The sequence below is a fragment of the Bombina bombina genome, chromosome 7, assembly GCF_027579735.1.
Source record: "Bombina bombina isolate aBomBom1 chromosome 7, aBomBom1.pri, whole genome shotgun sequence".
NCBI lineage: Eukaryota > Metazoa > Chordata > Amphibia > Anura > Bombinatoridae > Bombina > Bombina bombina.
This window is the reverse complement of record NC_069505.1, coordinates 598,131,594-598,159,382: the sequence shown is the minus strand read 5'-3', so window position 1 is coordinate 598,159,382 and position 27,789 is coordinate 598,131,594. Positions and strand designations below refer to the sequence as shown.

General features: G+C 37.1%; 1 protein-coding gene across 2 annotated transcripts in view; it reads left to right on the top strand.

Annotated features, from left to right (window-relative positions):
- LOC128667191 (gastrula zinc finger protein XlCGF8.2DB) overlaps positions 1-18,808 on the top strand; it is a 40,519-nt gene extending 21,711 nt beyond the window's left edge. Inside the window, exons 2-4 of one of the 2 annotated variants that reach the window (XM_053722120.1) lie at positions 10,562-10,688; positions 15,774-15,884; positions 16,957-18,808. In XM_053722120.1, coding sequence (XP_053578095.1) covers positions 10,568-10,688; positions 15,774-15,884; positions 16,957-17,891 — 1,167 coding nt within the window. In that variant the 5' untranslated portion in view covers positions 10,562-10,567 and the 3' untranslated portion in view covers positions 17,892-18,808. Of the gene's footprint in view, positions 1-10,304; positions 10,689-15,773; positions 15,885-16,956 lie in introns of those variants that run through there. The other variant, XM_053722121.1, reaches the window with a different exon arrangement.
- Positions 18,809-27,789: the final 8,981 nt, after the last annotated feature.

Genomic DNA, 27,789 nt, shown 5'->3' with positions numbered 1-27,789 from the left:
AAAAGTATGTTTTTTTAATTTAATTGCCCTTTCCTGTAGTGTAGCTTCCCCCCCCAAGACCAACCCCCACCCCTTCCAGATCCCTTAGATGATTATTTAATTTTTTTTAAAAATGTTTTTTTTTTTACTTTTATTAAACTTTGTTTTTCTGCAGTGTAGCAGTTCCCTCCCGCTCCCGCCCAGTGCACGCACCCACCCGCCACCCCCGTGCTCGTGCGCGCTCCCGTGCGCGCTCCCGCTTGTCCCGCCCCCGATCCCACCCCCCTCTACTTCACTCGGCACATCGATGGCCGCCCACCCGCCTCCCAGACTTGCTCCCACCCACCAAAGATACCGGCCACCGATGTCCGGTGCAGAGAGGGCCACAGAGTGGCTCTCTCTGCATCGGATTGCCAAGGGGGGTTATTGCAGGATGCCTCGATATCGAGGCATCACTGCAATAACCCGGAACGCAGCTGGAAGCGAGCAGGATCGCTTCCAGCTGCTTTCCAGACCAAGGACGTACGCCACACGTCCTTGGTCATTAACTGTATTTTTTTTGAGGACGTGTGGCGTACGTCCTTGGTCATTAAGGGGTTAATGTACACTACTGTTACACCAGATATGAGTTGCACTGGTGTGACACTGTGCCCTGGCAGGCACTGAAACGCACACGTGTGAAGGAAACCGACTGCTATTATTTCACAGTCAAATTTCTAGGTTTTTTTTAACCCCTTAAGGACCAAGGCCATTTTTCAATTTCTTTCCCTTAAGGACCAGGGCTATTTTTAAATTTCTGCGGTGTTTGTGTTTAGCTGTAATTTTCCTCTTACTCATTTACTGTACCCACACATATTATATACCGTTTTTCTCGCCACTAAATGGACTTTCTAAAGATACCATTATTTTCATCATATCTTATAATTTATTATTAAAAATATTATGAAATATGAGGAAAAAATTGAAAAAAACACACTTTTTCTAACTTTGACCCCCAAAATCTGTTACACATCTACAACCACCAAAAAACAACCATGCTAAATAGTTTCTAAATTTTGTCCTGAGTTTAGAAATACCCAATGTTAACATGTTCTTTGCTTTTTTTGCAAGTTATAGGGAAATAAATACAAGAAGCACTTTGCTATTTCAAAACCACTTTTTTTCAAAATGAGCGCTAGTTACATTGGAACCCTGATATCTGTCAGGAATACCTGAATATCCATTGACATGTATATATTTTTTTTAGAAGACATCCCAAAGTATTGATCTAGGCCCATTTTGGTATATTTCATGCCACCATTTCACCGTCAAATGCGATCAAATAAAAAAAATTGTTCAGTTTTTCACAAACTTTAGGTTTCTCACAGAAATTATTTACAAACAACTTATGCGATTATGGCATAAATGGTTGTAAATGCTTCTCTGGGATCCCCTTTGTTCAGAAATAGCAGACTTATATGGCTTTGGCGTTGCTTTTTGGTAATTAGAAGGCTGCTAAATGCCACTGCGCACCACACGTGTTTTATGCCCAGCAGTGAAGGGGTTAATTAGGGAGCATGTAGGGAGCTTGTAGAGTTAATTTTAGCTTAAGTGTAGTGTAGTAGACAACCCAAAGTATTGATCTAGGCCCATTTTGGTATATTTAATGCCACCATTTCACCGTAAAATGCGATCAAATGTAAAAAAAACTTAAACGTTTTTGGCAATTTTAGGTTTCTCACTGAAATTATTTACAAACAGCTTGTGCAATTATGGCACAAATGGTTGTAAATGCTTCTCTGGGATCCCCTTTGTTCAGAAATAGCAGACATATATGACTTTGGCGTTGCTTTCTGGTAATTAGAAGGCCGCTAAATGCTGCTGCGCATCACACGTGTATTATGGCTAGCAGTGAAGGGGTTAATTAGGTAGTTTGTAGGGAGCTTGCAGGGTTAATTTTAGCTTTAGTGTAGAGATCAGCCTCCCACCTGACACATCAGACCCCCTGATCCCTCCCAAACAGCTCCCTCCCCCACCCCACAATTGTCCCCGCCATCTTAAGTACTGGCAGAAAGTCTGCCAGTTCTAAAATAAAAGGTTTTTAAATATTTTTTTAAGCATATTTACATATGCTGTGGTGTAGCATCCCCCTTAGCCCTCAACCTCCCTGATCCCCCCAAAAACAGCTCTCTAACCCTCCCCATCTGCCTTATTGGCGGCCATCTTGGGTACTGGCAGCTGTCTGCCAGTACCCAGTTTGCAAAAAAAAGTAGTTTTTTCTGTTTTTTTTTTCTTCTGTAGTGTAGCTTCCCCCCCCCACAGACCAACCCCCACCACCTGCCACACCAGATATGAGTGGTGGCACTGGGCAAGTGGGCACAGTATACGCCGTGAGCCTGACACACACGCTGGCAGGCAGGCAGGCAACTGCAATTAGATTACACAGGAAAAAAAAAAAGCAGACTGATGTTCTAGCCCTAAAAAGGGCTTTTTGGGGTGCTGTCCTTACAGCAGAGATCAGATGAGTCCTTCAGGACTGTAGTTGACACTGAATACACTAGCCTAGCTATCGATTTCCCTATTAAATCAGCAGCAGCTACACTGTCCCTCCTCTCACTAAGAATGCAGCTTCCGAATGAATCTAAAATGGATGCTGTCCAGGAGGTGGGAGGGTCTGGGAGGGAGGGTCTGCTGCTGATTGGCTGGAATGTGTCTGCTGACTGTGAGGTACAGGGTCAAGGTTTACTCAATGATGACGAATAGGGGGCGGACCGAACATCGCATATGTTCGCCCGCCGCGGTGAACGCGAACAAGCTATGTTCGCCGGGAACTATTCGCCGGCGAACTATTCGCGACATCACTACCCATGAGGATTACTACCATTTTTATGTCTGCGGCCGGGGCAGAAATTTTGGTTCACATTGCAATAGACTTGTTGCACTGCTAGGTTCCCTCATTGCTTGCCTATATTCCATTAATTCAAATAAGTTCATTTAACTTTGCAATAGACAGCCCTACACTATCATGATCTTCTATTATACTATATTTACATACCTATGTTTGCAGATTCTCACCAGTCAACAATTACACGTTACTGTTTATAACCCAGGGTGTAAAGTTTGGTTAAGCATAATCTATGTATTCTAATGTTGGGAATACTGTTTGTTTGTAATATTGATGTTGACTATCTTATGTCCCATTCTTAGGCTATAACTCTATTCACTAGTTGTTCTATAGTTTGCGACCTAACTAGTAAGTGAGGAATCTTATATTGTAATCTGGCTTCTAACTTATCCAGGTCTCCAGCTCTTATTTAGGAGTCTGTATTTAATCATAATTGACAACAAAAATTAGTTTTCACCCTTTACAGGACGAACATGGTTGGCCTAATTATTAGCATCATTAAACTCTACACTACACACTCCAGAATATAATTCCCCATACCATGCTCTGAGACAAAATTGACATCAAGTGAGATCCATATAATTATTTCTACTGGATAACATTTGACAGGTTAGTCAAGTACTTCAGCGGTCTGAATATATGAAGCCTAGGTCTCTATTGGTAAGCTCAAACTATTGTTGTATAATCTTCCAATATACACTTTTACAGATCCTGCTTCTCTTACGGTATATAATAGCAACATTATCTTACTCTACTTGTTTCAGTATTCTAACATAAATCTATTATTTAAGCATGCTTTATAGTTCTTAATAGAATTATAAAAAGAGGTTTGTCATTAAGATCCAAAAGTGATCTTTTTAGATGGTAATACCTTCTAACTTTTGAACTTTCATAGACGAGGTCCATAAGTGGCCTATTGTATCATTTTTAAGGTATACTGAACATTAGGCATCTAATTTATATATGCTTTTTTTTAATAGATCTTTATTTCAAGACTGTATAATGTTCACATAACATTTTGTTTCACAACTGTCTTTCAATGTTACTATGTTGTTACCTTAAGATCTATGTATGTATGCCTTGCCACAAACCTTGACTAATAAAAAAAAAAAAAAAAAGTTGTACAAACCAAGGACAAGAAGAACTGACGCGTTTTGCACCCCCTAGTGGCGCTTACTCATAGACTGCTGAAGCCACATCTGATTACCTCTTAAATAGTGGTACCAGGTCATCAACAGATTAACCCTTAATATCCCTGTATTATTAATAACAACAACAAGAACATTAAAAGAAATTGACATACAATTACAATATCCAAATAATGCAAGTGACTCACACATGGAAAGGAGAAAATACAGAAAGTGTGTACAAAAATTGATAACAGTAAAAATTAATAATAATTTAATAGTAATAATGATAAAAAATTATAATGATGTAAATATATATATATATATATATATATATATATATATATATATACAGGGAGTGCAGAATTATTAGGCAAATGAGTATTTTGACCACATCATCCTCTTTATGCATGTTGTCTTACTCCAAGCTGTATAGGCTCGAAAGCCTACTACCAATTAAGCATATTAGGTGATGTGCATCTCTGTAATGAGAAGGGGTGTGGTCTAATGACATCAACACCCTATATCAGGTGTGCATAATTATTAGGCAACTTCCTTTCCTTTGGCAAAATGGGTCAAAAGAAGGACTTGACAGGCTCAGAAAAGTAAAAAATAGTGAGATATCTTGCAGAGGGATGCAGCACTCTTAAAATTGCAAAGCTTCTGAAGCGTGATCATCGAACAATCAAGCGTTTCATTCAAAATAGTCAACAGGGTCACAAGAAGCGTGTGGAAAAACCAAGGCGCAAAATAACTGCCCATGAACTGAGAAAAGTCAAGCGTGCAGCTGCCAAGATGCCACTTGCCACCAGTTTGGCCATATTTTAGAGCTGCAACATCACTGGAGTGCCCAAAAGCACAAGGTGTGCAATACTCAGAGACATGGCCAAGGTAAGAAAGGCTGAAAGACGACCACCACTGAACAAGACACACAAGCTGAAACGTCAAGACTGGGCCAAGAAATATCTCAAGACTGATTTTTCTAAGGTTTTATGGACTGATGAAATGAGAGTGAGTCTTGATGGGCCAGATGGATGGGCCCGTGGCTGGATTGGTAAAGGGCAGAGAGCTCCAGTCCGACTCAGACGCCAGCAAGGTGGAGGTGGAGTACTGGTTTGGGCTGGTATCATCAAAGATGAGCTTGTGGGGCCTTTTCGGGTTGAGGATGGAGTCAAGCTCAACTCCCAGTCCTACTGCCAGTTTCTGGAAGACACCTTCTTCAAGCAGTGGTACAGGAAGAAGTCTGTATCCTTCAAGAAAAACATGATTTTCATGCAGGACAATGCTCCATCACACGCGTCCAAGTACTCCACAGCGTGGCTGGCAAGAAAGGGTATAAAAGAAGAAAATCTAATGACATGGCCTCCTTGTTCACCTGATCTGAACCCCATTGAGAACCTGTGGTCCATCATCAAATGTGAGATTTACAAGGAGGGAAAACAGTACACCTCTCTGAACAGTGTCTGGGAGGCTGTGGTTGCTGCTGCACACAATGTTGATGGTGAACAGATCAAAACACTGACAGAATCCATGGATGGCAGGCTTTTGAGTGTCCTTGCAAAGAAAGGTGGCTATATTGGTCACTGATTTGTTTTTGTTTTGTTTTTGAATGTCAGAAATGTATATTTGTGAATGTTGAGATGTTATATTGGTTTCACTGGTAAAAATAAATAATTGAAATGGGTATATATTTTTTTTTTTGTTAAGTTGCCTAATAATTATGCACAGTAATAGTCACCTGCACACACAGATGTCCCCCTAAAATAGCTAAAACTAAAAACAAACTAAAAACTACTTCCAAAAATATTCAGCTTTGATATTAATGAGTTTTTCGGGTTCATTGAGAACATGGTTGTTGTTCAATAATAAAATTAATCCTCAAAAATACAACTTGCCTAATAATTCTGCACTCCCTGTATATATATATATATATATATATATATATATATATATATATATATATATATATATATGTGAATTCTAACCCTGAAATATAATCTAAAACTGGAAAATATTTGCAGCAACACTGACAATAAATTTGGTGATAATGGAGTTCAATAAGGCATACAGCAAAATCTACTATCATCCTTTTATTCTAAAATTTCACAAGATTATAAAGATTAAGACAAATATCACTGATAAAGCCTAACCAGAAAAAGGAGAAAATGTGGGGTGGGTGGGGGGAGGGGCAAGTAGGGAATATGATGAGGTGGTAATTCAAAATTACTTAATCTTGCCATCACATATTACCCCACAATTATACTAGCCCACAAGAATTTTATCATTTCTTATACAAATATGTACATAGATAGTAATAAATGAATAAATCAATTTACATATCTTAGAACTAACAACCGCACAGATTGTTAAGAGCGCACATGATATTTTTAAATAAATAAACAAGGAGTTACTGTATGTAAAGAAAATTCAAACAAAATAATTAATGTCTCATACAATTTAGGGGTACAGCTATAAATTAATTCCAGAAAAGTGTTGAAAGGGATATTCTTGAGTTAGCTTCATGTAAAAAATCAGGCAAACAAAATCTTAAGAAATCTGAAAGTTTGGCATTAGAGTCTCTCCAAGCTAATCAAAACATTGTCATAAGAAACTCCGATAAGGGAGGGGACTTTGTTATACTCAATAAGAGTGATACTTTTGGAGAGGCTCTATGCCAACTAAGTGATACCTCAATGTACAGACCTTTAAATGGCAATCCTACCACTATATTCAAAAGGCAATTGATATCCTTGCTGGATGAAGCTGTCTTTTTAGGTGTATTTAAAACTAATGATATACAACATCTTGTACCTGAATTTCCAATAGTTACCTTTGTTTCACTATTTGCCGAAGGTACTGCAACGGGTTATATGCCTTTCCTCCCTTATAGGGTCTTAGAGAATGGTTATTCTGTATTCTTAATATCAGGGCACCAAACTCCAATATTATATACGTAGAATGGCCTCACTTCTTATATAAGAAATAGTGAGTGCAATAATTAGAAAGGATGGAGAGAGAGTAAACAAACTATAATATGTATATTTATTATGCAGTAAGCAAAATATTTCAGAAATAAAGTCTATGGTTAGAAATATCATTTACAATAATATAAATCAGTTGTTCATTACATATCCTTATAAATGCAGAGTAAACTACCAATTATCAATAGTAATATATCATTTACATACCACTCCAACAATCTTGACAAGTCTTTGTAATCAGGTGAAGGCTGAATCTGAATGTATCCTCTCTAATCTTGATTAGGGGGCTTTATATATGTTTATTACAGCCGACAAAAGACCATGTTTGGCTATCCTCTTCCTGTTATCCAAAATTCCTATATATTATTAATAGTACAATGGATCATTACTCATGACCTATGATCAACATAATGCTGATTATGTTGATTATCTGACTGAGTAAGGTTATCACCAGTGTGCAGAAAAGTGTCATGTGGTTTGACATCTGCTTCCTGCATCCTTGTGGTTATGAGTTGGAGAAATAGAAAGAGGAAGTATATGGTCATGCTTATGCTAACTTTGGAAGTAGAACTTTCCCCTAGATACAAACAGGAAATTGAATAGCAAATAAATGTTCTTTTAATTTGAACCAAACAGCTTGGTATGAAAGCATATTTGCTAGAGAAGATTTACCTGAATTTTATGCATAACCTGTGATAGTACACAAAAATCCAGTCCAACCACCCGGTAGGCCAATTGTATCTGGCATTGGTTCATTACTTGAGCCACTATCGGAGTGGTTGGACTCGATCCTTCAGCCAACATTAAGGAGTCTATATAGCTATCTAAGAGATTTTGCCCATCTTCTTGATAACTTAAAAAATATTGAATGGCAAATGGGCTTTTCATGGATAGTTGTTGACATTGCTTCCCTTTACACGTCTATTCCCTATACATTTGGATTGAGGGCAGTCAGATATTTTTTGGATAAGTTTACAGGATATGAGAATGACATCAAGGTCTATATTTGTTCAATATTGGAATTCCTTTTAACCCATCATTTTTTTAAGTTTAATGAGATTTACTACCTTCATTGTTGCGGCACGGCAATAGGGGCAAAGTATGCCCCCTCGTTTGCCAATTTATATGTAAGCTATTGGGAATTGCAGTATATTTACAACAATGAGCATTGTCAATATACTAAGAACATCAAGTTCTAAAAGAGATTAATCGATGATCTCATTCTGATTGTTGATGGTTCTCTTGATGATAATGGTTTCAAACTATTTTTTTCTTTTTTGAACAATAATGACATGTGTCTTAGGTTTGTAGGTGGACATGATCCTAAAACAACTGACTTCTTGGATGTGGCACTTGAGGGAGATGTGGAGAATGGAAGGATTTTATCACGAACTTACAGGAAACCCTCTGCGGGTAACACGATATTGCATGTAAGTTCATGTCATCCACCTCATCTAATACGTGGCATACCAAGGGGTCAGTTTATTAGGCTGAGGCGTAATGCCAATGATAGTAATACTTACTTTCATCAAGCCAATCAATTAGCTAAAAGACTAGCCCTTAGAGGATATGACAAAGATAAGTTGGAAGAAACTAAAATGCAAGTGAGTACCATGCAAATTAATGCAGAGGAGACCAAAAAGTCTGATTCTGCATTTAAAGATAGTATAGAATTTACCACTGAATATACAACCCAATTTCCTCAAATCATAGCAATTTTGAAGATAAATTTACCCTTTCTCGCGGCTGATAATGTGCTACATGACCATATCAAAAAATATCAATTTGTTTCTAAAAAGCCCCAGACACTTGCATCCAGATTGGCTCCAAGCATGGTCCTGAGTGGGACGATAACGGGGGGTGGTAATTGGCTAAGGAGAAAGGGAAATTTCAAATGTGGAGCTAGAACATGTCTCACTTGTGACATGATGGAAGTAACTAGGCAGTTTAAATCCACAGTTGACAATAATGTGTACGAGATATCTTTTTATGCCAATTGCAAAATCCGGTTTGCCATTTACCTTCTACAATGTAATATTTGCCATGTATAGTACTTTGGAAAAACAACTAGGGAGGTAAATGTGAGAATGAGGGAACATGTAAATGATGTAAAGAATTATAGCAAAGATTCTACTGTTGCAAGACACTTTAATTTGGTTAATTTTACTAGTGTTGGTGATTTCTCACTGAAAATAATTGATTTGGCAATAACTCCACCTAGAGGGGGGGGCAGGTATAAAATTCTTGACAAAAAATAATTATACTGGATATATAAGCTTAAGTCCAGAATTCCTTTGGGTTTGAATTTGGAATGGGACTTCAGTTATTTTGTTTGAATTTTGTTCACATAACTCCTTATTTATTTATTTATTTATATAATGTGCGCTTTTATCAATCTGTGCGGTTGTTAGTTCTAAGATATGTAAATTGATGTATTCATCTATTACCATCTATGTACATATTTGTATAAGAAATGATACAATTCTTGTGGGCTATTATAATTGTGGGGCAATATGTGATGGCAAGATTAAGTAATTTTGTATTACCATATCATTATATCCCCTACTTGGCCCCCCTTTTCTCCTTTTTCTGGTTAGGCTTTTTCAGTGATATTTGTCTTATCCTTTATTATCTTGTGAAGTTTTAGAATATAAGATGATAGTAGATTTTGCTGTATGCCTTATTGAACTCCATTATCACCACATTTATTGTCAGTGTTGCTGCAAATGTTTTCCAGTTTTAAATTATATTTCAGGGATATATATATATATATATATACATCATTATCATTTTTCATCATTATTACTATAAATTATTATCAATTTTTACTGTTATCTATTTTTGTACACACTGTCTGTATTTTCTCCTTTGTGTATGTGAGTAACTTACATTAATTGGATATCGTAATTGTATGTCAATTTCTTTTAATGTTCTTGTTGTTGTTATTAATTATACAGGGATATTAAGGGTTAATCTGTTGATGACCTGGTACCGCTATTTAAAAGGTAATCGGATGTGGCTTCAGCAGTCTATGAATAAGCACTACTAGGGGGTGCGAAACGCGTCAGTTCTTCTTGTCCTTGGTTTGTACTACTTTTTTTAACTTCTGGAAATAAACTTCTATTTTTTATTCCACTGCTGTGCTGCTGGACATTGTGTTTTTCTGATATTGTGCAGTTGGTTCTCTGTTTTTTTGAGCCGGCATTGCACACTGCCTTTGTGGCTGCTTAGTGTTACCGTAGCTTTTGTGTCATCTGACATCACTGTTGTGTTCCCGGGATCATGTGCGGCTGGTGAGTTTGGAGTGGCCTCCATCTACTGTGGGCCCCAGGTAAGGAATTCTTGGTGCATATGAATCTCAACTTATTACTGGTGGTTAATCAATTATTATTATTAATAGTATTGTTATTATTATTATTATTATTATTTTGTAGAGCACCAATTCTGAAGTACTAGCAAACATATTAAATTTCTCAGTTGTAACCCTTCCTGGTTACTGATATATCATCAATAAACCTCACTGATTTTGTCTAAATAAGTAGTTACAATAATTTTATTCTGATACTGACTGACTTTTGTTTAATTTTCAGAAACAAATGAAGTTTGAAGAAGTTGCAGTTTATTTCTCGGAGGAGGAGTGGTGCTGTTTAAATGAAGAACAGAAAGAGCTGTATAAGGACGTGATGATAGAGAATTACAGGATGCTCAGGTCTATAGGTAATAATTTATATTTGTACAACACAGTCCGAATCAGAAAGTATAATAAACAGTGCATACTGTCATCTTATTAAAAATTTGTCATATGTCTTATGCTCCACCTGCTGTGTTGCTGACTCATAGGAATGTGAATGATTATGTCACATGTCAGTAGTATCTACCATCTTTAGAAGACTATCACCTTTCTAAAGTTGAGTCGTTATAAAGTAAATATCACATGTTCTAATTTATTCAACATAACTATGCATTGCAGCTCCAAAGCAAGAAACTACCAGTGGTTGGCAGCAATTTGTGGATGCCATTTCTGATTGGCTGAGAGGCAATGGCATCTCCAGAAATTAATTATTGGGGGAAGCACTTCTCAGAGGTCCACTGGTGTTTTGTAGGAGGGGTAGTAAAAGGAGAGGCAGGATTGGTCATTTCATGGGTGGGGCTGAGCACTTTGTGGGAGGGGTCAGAGTTGGTGGAATCTTGTACAAGTGGGATAATCACAGTTGGAGGGGGCACAATGGGGGGCAGTGTTCCCCTGTAAATGCCACTGCTGATTGGCCATAATTTTTTGCATTATATTGTCACGTAAGGACAATGCCTTCCCAAAGGGCCATTTTACCTGTTGGAGTGTATTGCATTGTTTACAAACACTCATTTACCTTTATTTTGACATTTGGAACAACTGATTTTGCCTGTTGTATCCCCATCTGAAAATTAGCAGTAATGAATGCTTAAAAGCTTTGTAAACAAGATGCAGCAGACATTAACCTTCCTGGTGGGTTGAGTAGGGGAGATCCCAGTCAATTTGAAGGGGCATTCCTGCAGCAGATTTGAATACAAAAACCTCCTAGCATCTGCTTTACTGAAAACATTGTCCCTTTTAATATTTAAGGAAGAGAAAAAAAACATATAATCCAGCAAAAATGTATTAATCTTCATAAATGTGCTCTTATATTTAATCCCCATGCTACTCAATTCAAATTTGGAGCTTAACCCCTTAACAACCAGGACATATCCTGTACATCGCTGATCATTAAGGTTTTTTTGGCCAGTAATATTGCGGATCTTAATGCCAGCAGCGAGACTGCACTATTATAACCTCCCTCCCTTCTGCAGGAGTAATATTATAGCACGGTCTAACCACTGGTGGCGAGAGCCGTCCTATCATAAACACAAGCCCCATTAAAAGACCAGTGAGTCTTTAGGGGTTAAGCAGCCAATAAAGCAATGATTTTTTTAAACATGTATAGAATATACCAACACTTAAGAACAGTAAACTATACAAAATCCATTTGAAGCTGTCACTTTATTATTGAATGATAAAAAAAAATATTGAAAACTCTAATAAATATATTGATCTCATCTACCTTAACTGTAGCCAGTTAGGACTAGCTGTGATGAATTATTCCACTATTCTAAGCAATGACTGTGCATTATGTAGATAATTCAGGCAAACTACAGTTTTTTGCAGCATACTTATGCTAAAGTAATTGACTTTCTGAGTGTGGGACAAGCACATATATTATAAAAAACTAACACCTAGATTATGAGTTTTGCGTTAACAGGGGTGCGATGCTAACGAGCAGTTTATGCTCACCGCTCACCTACAGACAGCGCTGGTATTACGGGTTCTTACAAACCTGGCGTTAGCCACAGAAAAGTGAGCGGAGAGCTCCACATCTCACCTTAATACCAGCGCTGCTTATGGTAGTGGTGAGCTGGCTAAACGTGCTCGTGCAGGATTTCCCCATAGGAATCAATGGGGGAGAGACGGCTGAAAAAAAACTTAACGCCTGCAAAAAAGCAGCGTAAAGATCCTAACGCAGCCCCATCGATTCCTATGGGGAAATACTTTTTATGTCTACACCTAACACCCTAACATGAACCCCGAGTCTAAACACCCCTAATCTTACATTTATTAACCCCTAATCTGCCGCCCCCGACATCGCCGACACCTGCATTATATTATTAACCCCTAATCTGCTGCTCTGGACACCGCCGCCAACTACATTATACTTATGAACCCCTAATCTGATGCCCCAACATCGCCGAACCTACATTATATTTATTAACCCCTAATCTGCCACCCCCAATGTATTAACCCCTAAACCTAAGTCTAACCCTAAACCTAACCCCCCTAACTGAAATATAATTTTAATAAATCTAAATAAAATTACTATCATTAACTACATTTTTCCTATTTAAAACTAAATACTTACCTGTAAAATAAACCCTAAGATAGCTACAATATAACTAATAGTTACATTGTAGCTATCTTAGGGTTTATTTTTATTTTACAGGCAACTTTGTATTTATTTTAACTAGGTACAATAGTTATTAACTATTTAATAACTACCTAGTTAAAATAAAGACAAATTTACCTGTAAAATAAAACCTAACCTATGTTACAATTACACCTAACACTACAATATAATTGCATCAGCCAATAGGATTTTTTCTACCTTAATTCTATCAGCCAATTGGAATTGAAGGGACGCCATCTTGGATGACGTCATTTAAAGGAACCTTCATTCTTCAGTTGGACGTCGTTTGAAGAGGATGCTCTGCGTCGGATGTTTTGAAGATGGAGCCGCTCCGCGCCGGATGGATGAAGTGTGGGTGGTGGGTTTTAATGTTGGGGGGGGGGGGGTATTTGTAATTTTTTTTTACAGGTAAAAGAGCTGATTACTTTGGGGCAATGCCCTGCAAAAGGCCCTTTTAAGGGCTATTTGTAATTTAGTGTAGGGTAGGGCTTTTTTATTTTGGGGGGCTTTTTTATTTTGTTAGGGGGGATTAGAGTAGGTGTAATTAGTTTAAAATTCTTGTAATTATTTTATTTTCTGTAATTTAGTGGGGGTTTTTTTTCGTACTTTAGATAAGTTTTTAAAATTGTAATTAATTGTATTTAGTTTAGGTAATTAATTTAATTATAGTGTATTGTTAGGTGTAATTGTAACATAGGTTAGGTTTTATTTTACAGGTAAATTTGTCTTTATTTTAGCTAGGTAGTTATTAAATTGTTAATAACTATTTAATAATTTTTGTACCTAGTTAAAATAAATACAAAGTTGCCTGTAAAATAAAAATAAACCCTAAACTAGATACAATGTAATTATTAGTTATATTGTAGCTATCTTAGGGTTTATTTTACAGGTAAGTATTTAGTTTTAAATAGGAATAATTTAGTTAATGATAGTAATTTTATTTAGATTTATTAAAATTATATTTCAGTTAGGGGGTGTTAGGTTTAGGGTTAGACTTAGGTTTAGGGGTTAATACATTTAATATAGTGGCAGCGACGTTGGGGGCAGCAGATTAGGAGTTAATAAATGTAGGTAGGTGTCAGCGATGTTAGGGCAGGCAGATTAGGGGTTAATAATATTTAACTAGTGTTTGCGATGCGGGAGTGCGGAGATTTAGGGGTTGATATATTTATTATAGTGGCGGCGATGTCCGGTTCGGCACATTAGGGGTTAAAATATTTATTTGAGTGTTTGCGATGTGAGGGGGCCTCGGTTTAGGGGTTAATAGGTAGTTTATGGGTGTTAGTGTACTTTTTAGCACTTTAGTTAATAGTTTTATGCTACGGCTTTGTAGTGTAAAACTCTTAACTACTGACTTTTAAATGTGGTACCAGTCTTGACAGGAGAGGGTCTACCACTCACTACCACTCACTTTTGGTTAGACTCGTAATACCGGCGCTATGCAAGTCCCATTGAAAAAATAGGATACGCAATTGAAGTAAGTGGATTTGCGGTATTTCCGAGTCTGGCCAAAAAAGTGAGCGGTGAGCCTGTCATTTCAAGACTCGTAATACCAGCGGGCATTAAAACGCTGCTTTTTAACCCTAACGCGCAACTCGTAATCTAGCCGTAAGGTATTTCAAAGAAAAAGCAAGCAAAGTAAATAACTTTATTATAAGCTACTTTGTTTTCATTATTTTATAGGAAACTGTATTTATGCCATCTGCAGGATAAATATAGTACTACATGAATTTTATCCTGTTACAGGAATTTTCAATCCATGTCAATAATTCATAGTTTTGCTTCAGATACATTTTATGTCACTAGTTTAGTTTACAAATAGCTTAAAAGATGCATCTTCATGTTTATTGTTTGTATTTAAAGGGATATGGAACCCAACATTTTCTTTCATGAATCAGAAAGAGCCTGTTATTTTAAACACATTTCTAATAGACTTCTTTCATCAATTTTTCTTTGTTCTCTTGGTATCTTTTGTTGAAAAGAAAGAGACGTATGATTTGGAGCCGGCCAATTTCTAGAGCACTATATGGCAGCCGTTTTGCAAGAATGTTATCCATTTGCAAGAGCACTAGATGGCAGAACTATTTCCTGCCAGGTAGTGCTCCAGACATCTACCTAGGTAGCTCTTCAACAAAGAATATTATGGGAACGAAGCAAATATGATAATAGAAGTAAATTGGAAACTTGTTTAAAATGGTATGTTCTGTCTGATTCACAAAACATTTTTTTTGGGTTTCTTATCCCAACCCTTTGAGTGCTAAGCACTTTCCCACCTGGGTGCTAAGGCTTTTTTAAAGGGTTTTTTATTTAATATTTTTAAAAATATATATTTTTTACTTTTTTTTTATTTATTTCAGATCCCCAAGACTTACACTGTTGGAAAGGTTAGGCGATTACCTTTCCAACGGTGGGTCTTGGGGGTCTGTAGCTGCTTAGATGCCTGAGAAACAGGCTTCTAAGCAGCATGCCCCCTGCTCCTATATTTAACATTGTTAATGTTAAATAAAGTTGCGCAGTGACGTCATCATGTTATTGCGCATGACGTCACCACGCAAAACGGGAAGCCCTGGCGATGCCTGTGATTATGCAGCATCGATCGCCGGGGTAGGAGCGGGTGGGAGCCCCCAGATCTCCCTCAAGTTGGGAGAGTGCTAGTGACGGCTCTGAGCCGTCATTAGCACCAGAGTAGGAAAATCTGTGACCTTCATTAGCACTCAAGGGGTTAATAAACAATAAGAAAAACATTCAAAAGCACATTCTACTTTTATTCATTATTTGTTACTTGCAAATACAAATGTCATTGATTCGCGAATACAATATGTCTATCCAGGAAATTTTCTTGTGAAACCATCACTTGTCTCAAAGATCGAGAGGGGAGAGGAGCCGTATGTGGTCGGTGTCCACAAGATCAGCCAAGGGAAGATTCACTTAAATTCTGAAGGTGAGTAATACGCTAATAAATATAATGTGTTTTGTTGACATTTTCTGGATAAGTTTTGGGAGTTGGAAAATCTGGAGACCACATTAAATGGACAGTCTAATCAAAATTATTCTTTCATTATTCAGAAAGGGCATGCACTTTTAAACAACTTTCCAATTTACCTTTATCATCAAATTTACTTTGTTCTCGTGGTATTCTTTGTTGAAAACCATGGGAACAAAGCAATTTGAATTTTTTGAGAATTGTTTCATATCTCTTTTTACACAAGAAAAGGTCTTTTGGGGAACGTTTGAGTTAAACAAGGCATTTGTGGACAAAGGTTTTTATCACACAGATCCATTTTGCGTTGTGATCACTCAAGAAACTCCACAAGCAATTTGGAAGGAATTAAAAATATAGTGTAGGCTTTCATATAGTTATATTACAAAAGTGAAGAAATGTATTTCCTGGTAAGTATAAATCTAATTTTTTTTCTCAGTTTTGTAGAACCAAATTAGTCAAGGTAGGTCAGTATCATTATAAAACTATAGCAGTTAAATGTATGTTGATCCAGTGGGGGCACCTTCCTGTAATGTATTAATACTAAGGATTATATCAGATTACCCTATGGTACTAGAGATGATTATCAGAGACTATCAAACTCCACATGTGTCTACCACTAGCCTTAAATGTCTTAAATTTTGTAATTAAAGTACATGGGTGTCTGGAAAGTGGGGCAAGAGGTGTGGTGTTATGGCTTTAGACAGAGAATGTATCCATTAAATATTCACAGTAACTTATTAAAGTGAATTGTGTAAGGCTATCAGGTCTTCAGACATTATTTTTGCTTTAAAACAATCAAAACAAAGGAACTATTTGCATGAGGATATAGTAATAAACAATACGGAAGAAACTTTAAAAAAGTCTCCAAGGTTATAACTGATCATGTTAAATTAGTTTTTTTTTTTTTTTTTTAAAAGGTTTTATTTTCAGTTTACTTGGCATTCTTTTTTATAAATACAACCTGTATTAAAGAGGATTTGTAAAGGGAATTTTACTTTAATTACTTTACTTTTGTATTTCTTTCCAACAGAAGGATCAATGAGATTAGAAACCCATGGGAAACGGCAGAAAAAAAATTCTTGTTTAACTCAAATTCATACAGGAGAGAATCAATTTTTATGTTCTGAATGTGGAAAAAGATTTACTAAAAGAAAATCTCTCCTTAAACACCAGAAAATTCATACAGGTGTTAAAGAATTATGTTCTGAATGTGGAAAATCTTTTACAACAAAATCAAGTCTTATTCGACACCATAGGAGAATCCATAAAAGAGAGAAGCCATTTTCATGTTCTGAATGTGGAAAATATTTTACTGATAAATCACATCTTGTTGAACATCTTAAAATCCATACAGGTGAAAAACCCTTTTCATGTCCTGAATGTGGCAAACGTTTTACGTTTAAATCTTCTTTTAATGCACATCAGAAAACTCACAAAGGAGAGAAACCATTTCCATGTTTAGAATGTGGCAAATGTTTTACGATTAAATCAACGCTTACTAAACACCAGAGGTTCCACACTCGAGAGGGAATTTTTTCTTGTGTTGAATGTGAGAAATGGTTTACCTGTCAAGCACATCTCAGTACACATGAGAGAATTCATACAGGAGAAAAACCCTTTTCATGTTCTGAGTGTGGGGAATGTTTTACTGTTAAATCAACTCTTATTACACACCAGAGAATCCATACAGGAGAAACACCGTATTCATGTTTAGATTGTGGAAAATGTTTTACATCTCAGTCAAAGCTCTGTAAGCATGCAAAAATCCATACAGGAGAGAAACCATATTCATGTTCTGAATGTGGTAAATGTTTTAAAGATAAATCCACTCTTTTACACCATCACAAAGTCCACACAGGAGAGAAACCATTTTTATGTTCTGAATGTGGTAAATATTTTACAGCTAAATCATCTCTCACTAAGCACCAGAAAATACATACAAGAGAGAAGACTCTAATGCTCTGAATGTGGGAAATATTTTACATCATTCAGATCTCATCAGACATGAAAGGAATTACTTTAACCTAGTGTTTTGACTATGGTAAAAAAAAATTAAACCACATTTCACAAAACTGATACAAATTAATGTTTAAAGAGATCTAAATACCCAATTGTTTCTTTCATGATTCAGACAGAGCATGCCATTTAAAAGAAGCACCCACACTTTCCAATGTAATTCTGTTATCTACATTGCTTCATTCTATTGTTATCCTTTGTGGAAGAAGCAACAATGCACTACAGGGAGCTAAATGAATACATCAGGTGAGTCAGTCAAAAGAGTCATATATGTGCAGCTAAGAACACGGCGTGTAGTCAAAACACTAACTAAGGGACTCTTGTTTAGCAAGTCCCTCTGTGCATTTTATACTTATATGTTTTTGAGAATAAAATCTAAGTTTTAATTTCACTGAGGTCCTTGTGCTTCCTCTGTTTCTGAAATATATGTGCAGTCACCATTCAGCTAATTATATTTCCACAAATGTGGAAAATTGTTTAAAATGACATGCTCTGTTAGAATAATAAAAAATGAATTTTGACTTTACTGTTCCTTTAATATTTTAAAGCTGGAAGCTGTTTTTCCTCTGCAAACAATAGGTGTGTGAACATTCATACATTGATGTTTTTTTGTCATACACAAAAACAAATTTTATGTTATTCATTAAATCGAGAAAAAAGTGCAAAAAAATGGGTTAGATCATATTTCATTATTGCTCTGTTGATTGAGCTAGCTTATGATGGGTAGGCCACATGCATATGCCTCTCCTTATTGGCTCAAAAGGTGTATTCAGCTAGGTCCCAGTAGTGTATTGCTGCTTTTGGAGCTGAACATAACTGTATGTGCAAGCAATAATGCAATAAAAATGCTCTAATAATTTAGATAATTTTTGTTTTATTTATTTAAGTAAATGGTTACCTAGCAATCAAAATTCATAAAAAAATGTTTAACAAACTATTTTCAGTGTCTGAATTGATAAAAAAAAATATGTGTATCTGCTGCCCACCCCCAAACATCATAGAGCTCAAGAGTAACAGAATCTATAGGGTCAACTTGAAGACTTTATGAAACTTTTTAGAAGTTTTATTTGATGGTGGATTTACATGAAATGTAACTATCTTTATTCTCTTGAGGGATATAATGAACTCTAATTATAAAAAGTTGTTTAGTTTCACATGCACTGAAACACTGAATGACACTGTCCCTCCCGTTGAGCAAAATACATTTGACTTCTATGTTTATGACAATTATTATTTTAATTTATTTATATAGCATTGTAAAATTATGTAGCGCTGTGTACAGAGAAAGGGGTGCACAATGACAAGGATTTTTGATAACAATGACAAGGATTTTTGATAAGATACAAAAACATAAACTAAACAAATCTAGTACCGGAGGTAGAGGGCCCTGCTTCGGAGAGTTGAGTGCTTTATAGATTGATGTGTTGAGAATAGAGTCTCCAACTGTAAGGGAAATGTCAGGTGTCAGATGTCTCGCAGAAGCGGGGGATAAGAAGCAACTTCGTTTTAGACAGATTGAGTTGGAGTTAGTGCGAGGACATCCAAGAGGAAAGTTGCAAAGAGACAGTTGCTAATCTGTTTGAGTAAAGAGGGAGAGATATCAGGAGAGGAAAGATAGATAATCATCAGCGTATAAGTGATATTGGAGGGAGAGGTATCTTTGCTAATTGTGTCGATTTTATTTTTCAAGTAATCAGCAATAATCTGAGCAGTGAGTTTGGTAGTGGGCGGAGGTGCATGCGGATGTAGAAGACAGTTAAAGGTTGAGAACAGCCTTCCGGGGTGATGTGTGAGTTAACACAAGGGAGGAGAAATAGACTTGTTTAGCCAGGTTGAGGGCAGAGTTCTATGACCCGAGGATGAATTTATAATGCAGGAAGTCAGCGCTGGTGCATGATTTTCTCCATTGACGTTCAGCAGTCCGTGGAAGACAGCGGGCCTGTTTGGTGTCTGGGCAAGAGAGGGATGGAATGTTAGAGAGTAGAGGTTTAAGTTGAGCAGAAAAGTCTGGGAGATCCAAGTTATTTAAATTTCGGTAAGGAAGCATTTTTTGGGGGTTTGCAGGGATGAAGCAGGTAGACAAAGAGAGAAGCACTCTACCAGGAAGGAACAACAGCTCATCAGCTAGTTCTATGGCCATTTACCACCCAGGAGCAGCCTCTTTTAGACCAGTGTGCTTTTCACAGAGGAAAACTCTCCTGTAGTATATCAGTCTGATTCCGCCAAGTAAGGTCAGTCCAGCCCCGAAATACCAGGCAATTCTCCTCTGTACAAGGAACATGACAACCCCAGATGATCGTTTCGGCCTCATCAGTGAGGTGCAGCCACATTGCTCTAAGCACACTGGGCAAGGAGTCCACGTCTGGTTTCCCCCATCATCCATAGGGAGACCTCCCTAGGGTTATCTTAATTTGCATACAAAGAAAGAAGCGCTCTACCAGGAATGAGCAACAGCTCATCAGCTAGTTCTATGGCAATTTACCACCCAGGAGCAGCCTCTTTTAGACCAGTGTGCTTTTCTCAGAGGAAAACTCTCCTGTAGTATATCAGTCTGATCATGCCAAGTAAGGTCAGTCCAGCCCCGAAATACCAGGCAATTCTCCTCTGAACAAGGAACATGACAACCCCAGATGATCGTTTCGGCCTCCTTGGGCCTCGTCAGTGAGGTGCAGCCACATTCCTCTAAGCACACTGGGCAAGGAGTCCATATCTGGTTTCCCCATCACCCAAATTCTGCTAATTTTGATGCTGTATTTATTCGAGAAAAAATTGCATGCAAATACAGATATTTGCGTGTGGCTCTTTTACTTTAATAAATCCAGCACCAAAATGAGCCAAATGCTGCAGACCATTTTTTGCCATTTGTTCCACTAACAAATGCAGAATAAAAAAAATGCACTTCCCTAATGGTTAATAGAGTAACAGTTATATATAACTGCACAGCTGAGGGGTCATGGTCATTTGTTTCCCAATTTTCAGACATGTTTGTATCTGATTACTTTGTGTTTAGGTGAGTCTCCCCCTATAGGAGACAGCAGGGGTTGCATGTATAAAGTTTTGTAGATATATTAAATTGTCAAATAAGTCTAAATTGTTAATTGGGCTATGTTTATTTTATTTTAGATATTTGAGTCAATAAATGTGTGCTCTCTAGTACTGCTTCATGTATTCTGTAAGCTGTCACTGTTCCCTTTAATACCTTCAAATCATTAAAGGGACGGTTTATTTAAACATTTTCTCCCCTTTAATTTGTTCCCAATGATCCACTTTACCTGCTGGAGTGAATTAAATTGTTTACAAGTATTTCCTTTACCCTAATATTGGCATTTGAAAAAGTTGATTTAGCCTGTGGTATTCTGAAAGATTTTGGCCTTAGGTCCAAACTATAGATAAGCTGTGTAAACACAGCCAGCAGAAGAAATTACCCTCCCAGTTGGATATAGAAGAGATAAGGTAATAAAATGTTAATGTTCCATTGTTTTCTGCAAGTATTGGTCTTTGGTTTACAGATAGATATAAGATAAATACACATGTATATATACACAGTGTGATAAAGTAATGAGATATGATAATACCTACAAGCTCAGCCCATTTTATTAGGTTGTGGCTTCAAAACACAAAAAAAACAACTATTTCATATACACAAATAGACCTTAAAAAAGCTAATTTGCATACATTTTATACTCTGCAGTTGGTAAAAAAAGCAATTGGAAACACTTTAAGGGAAAAACAATTTTACAGTATACTGTCCCTTTAAAGGGGAATAGTTAACATCAGACACTCATCTTGTAATTAGAAGACACTTCTGTTATCTTGATATAGAATAACATATCAGTCTTAACATTTTTTAAATGAATCACCCTTTGCTGTGTCATGTGTGTTGATGTCACAAATGGGGTGTGGCTAGTGTAGCTGCAAGGTAGCTGGGTGAGGAAAGGGGATTTAAATCCCTCAATCTCTGCTCCCTTAGCAGCTAAATCCAATGTCTCTTTAAATTCATGAATAAATTAAAAAATAAAAACAAAACTAAGATTGTTTTTTTTTATTTACAGGAAGGTACACTTTAAATGTTAGGTTTTAATTTGTTAGTTTTACACACACACTAAATTTTGTCTTTCATATTGGCACTTAGAATTTAAATACGCAGAATACTTGAATGAAACAATTTTGGTCTGTTTAACACATTTTTATGACTATGTAGCCTTTTCCAAAAAGCTGATTTGACATCTTTATTCTTTAAACTATAAATAATCGGGTTCAGCATTGGCGTTAGCGTTGTGTACAAGAGTGAAATCAGTTTATCGGAGTCCAAGGTGAACATAGAGGTTGGTCTCATATAGAGACAAAATATGGTCACATAGAGAATAAAGACAACTGTCAGGTGTGATGAACACGTGTAGAAAGCTTTGCGTCTTCCAGTTGCGGTGCGTATTTTCAATATTGATTTTATAATGTAGGTATAAGAGAGAACAGTAAGAGAACATGGAATAAATCCTACAAACACTGACTCAGTATAGATCAAGTGCTCCATGCTTGATGCATTATTACAAAGAAGTTTCATTACAGCCAGTAGATCGCAGAAAAAATGGTTAACGTCACTAGATCGGAAACAGTGTATATCATAAATTATATAAACTGCTGGTCCAACTTCTGTAAACGCCAATGACCAACATACAGAAGTCAACAGAGCACAGACCCTAGGATTCATTATAGTTGTGTAGCGCAATGGGTTGCAGATAGCCACATAGCGATCGTAGCTCATAGCGGTTAATAACATAAACTCACAACATAATAGTGCAACATAGAAATACATTTGGGCAATACATCCTGAAAATGAAATACTCTTATTTCCTGATATGTACGTTATCAGCATCTTATGCATAGTAACCGTGGTGTAGCAGATATCCAGCACGGATAAGTTACCGAGGAAAAAGTACATAGGTGTTTGTAGCTGAGAATCCAAGCAAATGAGAGATAGAATAGTCATGTTGCCACCAAAGATGATAATGTAAAGCAAAAAAACCAAGAAGAAAATAGGTGTCTGGAGTTCCGGGAGGTCAGTAATACCTTTAATTATAAAATAGCTCGGCCATGTTTGGTTTTTCTCTGTCATTATGTCGCAGTTTCCCAGGCTGGAATTAAAGGACATCATACATTTTTATAGAATAGTTTATGTTGAAGGCCACCTCTTATCTCAGTTCATTTTGACTTTTTTTCACAGCTAGCTAGCGCTAGTTCATGTGTGCCATATAGATAACATTGTGCTCACTCCAGTGGAGTTACTTATTAGAGGGCACTGATTGGCTAAAATGCAAGTCTGTCAAAAGAAGTGAGATACGGGGCAGTCGGCAGAGGCTTAGATACAAGGTAATCACAGAGGTAAAAAGTATATTAATATAACTGAGATAAGGAGCAGTCTGCAGAGGATTAGATACAAGGTAATCACAGAGGTAAAAAGTATATTAATATAACTGAGATAAGGGGCAGTCTGCAGAGGCTTAGATACAAGGTAATCACAGAGGTAAAAAGTATATTAATATAACTGAGATAAGGAGCAGTCTGCAGAGGGTTAGATACAAGGTAATCACAGAGGTAAAAAGTATATTAATATAACTGAGATAAGGGAGCAGTCGGCAGAGGCTTAGATACAAGGTAATCACAGAGGTAAAAGTATATTAATATAACTGAGATAAGGAGCAGTCTGCAGAGGCTTAGATACAAGGTAATCACAGAGGTAAAAAGTGTAATAATATAACAGTGTTGGTTGTGCAAAACTTTCGAATGGTAATAAAGGGATTATCTATCTTTTTAAACAATAAAAATTATCAAGTAGACTGTCCATTTAAAGTACATGTACTATAGACAGGAATATTGAAGGGACGTGAAACCCAATTTTTTTCTTTCATGATTGAGAGATAACATGTCATTTTAAACAACTTTCTAATTTACTTCTATTATCAAATATTCTTCTTTCTTTTGGTATCGTTTGTTGAAAAGCAAGTTGGTATGCTCAGGAGTGTTCACGTGTCGGGAATCTGTGTCTTCTTCTAATTGTTGCAAATTGCAATAAACCAGCTATTTAAATTGCAGCATTTCCAGGTTAAAGCGTTTTGCATCAATTAGCAGTGTGAGACCAACACAATTTTTAATCATAAGCAACATATGTTTATAGGGAAATGGAAGTCACAGTTAAAAGGACATAACACGGAAACATTTTCTTGTCTTATTCAGACAGAACATACGGCTAGATTTAGAGTTTGGCATTAGCCGTCAAAAGCAGCGTTAAGGGGTCCTAACGCTGCTTTTTACCGCCCACTGGTATTAGAGTCAGCCAGGAAAGGGTCTAACGCTCACTTCCTTACCGCGACTCCAGGCTACCGCAGATCCCCTTACGCCAATTGCGTATCCTATCTTTTCTATGGGATCTGCCTAACGCCGGTATTTGGAGTCTTGGAAGAAGTGAGCGGTAGAGCCTCTACCGACAAGACTCCTACCGACAAAAAAAGTCAGTAGTTAAGAGCTTTATGTGCTAACGCGTGAATATAAAGCTCTTAACTACTGTGCTACAAAGTACACTAACACCCATAAACTACCTATGTACCCCTAAACCGAGGCCCCCCCCACATCGCCGCCACTATAATAAAAAAATTTAACCCCTAATCTGCCGACTGGACACCGCCGCCACCTACATTATACCTATGAACCCCTAATCTGCTGCCCCTAACATTGCCGCCACCTATATTATATTTATTAACCCCTAATCTGCCCCCCCAACGTCACCGCTACCTAACTACAATTATTAACCCCTAATCTGCCGACCGGACCTCGCCGCCACTATAATAAATGTATTAACCCCTAAACCGCTGCACTCCCGCCTCGCAAACACTATAATAAATATTATTAACCCCTAATCTGCCCTCCCTAACATCGCCGCCACCTACCTACAATTATTAACCCCTAATCTCCCGCCCGCAACGTCGCCGCTACTATAATAAAGTTATTAACCCCTAAACCTAAGTCTAACCCTAACACCCCCTAACATAAATATAATTTAAATTATACAAAATAATATTCCTATTATTAAATAAATTAATCCTATTTAAAACGAAATACTTACCTAGAAAATAAACCCTAATATAGCTACAATATAACTAATAGTTACATTGTAGCTATTTTAGGATTTATATTTATTTTACAGGCAACTTTGTATTTATTTTAACTAGGTACAATAGCTATTAAATAGTTAATAACTATTTAATAGCTACCTAGTTAAAATAAGTACAAAATTACCTGTAAAATAAATCCTAACCTAAGTTACAAATACACCTAACACTACACTATCATTACATTAATTAAATAAATAAACTACAATTAGCTAAACTAAAATACAATTAAATTAAACTATAATACAAAAAAAAAACACACTAAATTACAAAAAATAAAAAAAATTACAGGAAGTTTAAACTAATTACACCTAATCTAAGCCCCCTAATAAAATAAAAAATCCCCCCAAAATAAAAAAATGCCCTACCCTATCCTAAATTACAAAAGTAATCAGCTCTTTTACCAGCCCTTAAAAGGGCTTTTTGCAGGGCATTGCCCCAAAGTAATCAGCTCTTTTACCTGAAAATAAAAATACAATACCCCCCCAACATTACAACCCACCACCCACATACCCCTACTCAAACCCACCCAAACCCAGCCAATCGTATTGAGCTTGCATTCTATTGGCTGTTCCAATCAGCCAATAGAATGCGAGCTCAATACGATTGGCTGATTGCATCAGCCAATCGGATTGAACTTCAATCTGATTGGCTGATAGCATCAGCCAATCAGATTTTTCCTACCTTAATTCCGATTGGCTGATAGAATCCTATCAGCCAATCGGAATTGAAGGGATGCCATCTTGGATGACGTCCCTTAAAGGAACCTTAATTCGTCGGGAAGTGGTCGGTTGAAGAGGATGGCTCCGCGTCGGCTCCTTTGAAGATGTCTCCGCTCCGGATGGATGAAGATTGAAGACGCCGCCTGGATGAAGACTTCTCCCGGATGAAGGACCTCTTCTTGCCCCGCTTGGATGAAGACTTCTACCGGATGAAGGACCTCCTCTGAGCACCTTGGATGAAGAATTCGACTCGGCTGGGTGAAGACGACTCAAGGTAGGATGATCTTCAGGGAGTTAGCGATAGGTTTTTTTTAAGGGGGGTTTGGGTGGGTTAGAGTAGGGGTATGTGGGTGGTGAGTTGTTATGTTGGGGGGGGTATTGTATTTTTATTTTCAGGTAAAAGAGATGATTACTTTGGGGCAATGCCCCACAAAAAGCCCTTTTAAGGGCTGGTAAAAGAGCTGATTACTTTTAGGATAGGGTAGGGCATTTTTTTATTTTGGGGGGATTTTTTATTTTATTAGGGGGCTTAGATTAGGTGTAATTAGTTTCAACTTCCTGTAATTTTTTTTTGTAATTTAGTGGGGGGTTTTTGTATTATAGTTTAGTTTATTTAATTGTATTTTAGTTTAGCTAATTGTAGTTTATTTATTTAATTAATTTAATGATAGTGTAGTGTTAGGTGTATTTGTAACTTAGGTTAGGATTTATTTTACAGGTAATTTTGTACTTTTTTATAACTAGGTAGCTATTAAATAGTTATTAACTATTTAATAGCTATTGTACCTAGTTAAAATAAATACAAAGTTGCCTGTAAAATAAATATAAACCCTAAAATAGCTACAATGTAACTATTAGTTATATTGTAGCTATATTAGGGTTTATTTTCTAGGTAAGTATTTAGTTTTAAATAGGATTAATTTATTTAATAATAGGAAAATTATTTTGTTTAATTTAAATTATTAGACTTAGGTTTAGGGGTTAATAACTTTATTATAGTAGCGGCAACGTTGCGGGCGGGAGATTAGGGGTTAATAATTGTAGGTAGGTGGCGGCGATGTTAGGGAGGGCAGATTAGGGGTTAATACAATTTATTATAGTGTTTGCGAGGTGGGAGTGCAGCGGTTTAGGGGTTAATATATTTATTATAGGTGCGTCGAGGTCCGGTCGGCAGATAAGGGGTTAATAAGTGTAGGTAAGGTAGCGGCGACATTGGGGGGGCAGATTAGGGGGTAATAAATATAATATAAGTGGCGGCGATGTTGGGGGCAGTATATTAGGGGTTCATAGGGATAATGTAGGTAGCGGCGATGTCCGGAGCAGCAGATAAGGGGTTAATAACATAATGCAGGTGGCGACGATGTCGGGGGCGGCAGATTAAGGGTTAATAAGTGTAAGGTTAGGGGTGTTTAGACTCAGGGTTCATGTTAGGGTGTTAGGTGTAGACTTAGAAAGTGTTTCCCCATAGGAAACAATGGGGCTGCGTTAGGAGCTGAACGCTGCTTTTTTGCAGGTGTTAGGTTTTTTTCCAGCCCAAACTGCCCCATTGTTTGCTATGGGGATATCGTGCACGAGCACGTTTTTCCAGCTTACCGCTACCGTAGGCAATGCTGGTATTGAGGGTTGAAGTGGAGCTAAATTATGCTCAACGCTCCCTTATCTGAGCCTAACGCAGCCACTCAGACAAATACCAGCGTTGTTTGAAGGGTGTGCTGGGAAAAAAGCAGCGTTATCTACGCGGGTCTTTACCGAGAAAACTGTAAATCTAGGCGATAGTTTTTGATTTACTAATATTATCAAATTTGCTTAATTCTCATGATATTCTTTGTTGTAAAGATATCTAGATAGGTAATGTGCTCATATCTGGTGCACTGCATGTCAGGAAATAGTGCTGCCATCTAGTGCTCTTGCATATGTATAACATTCTTACTAAACTGCTACCATCTAGTGTTCTTGCATATG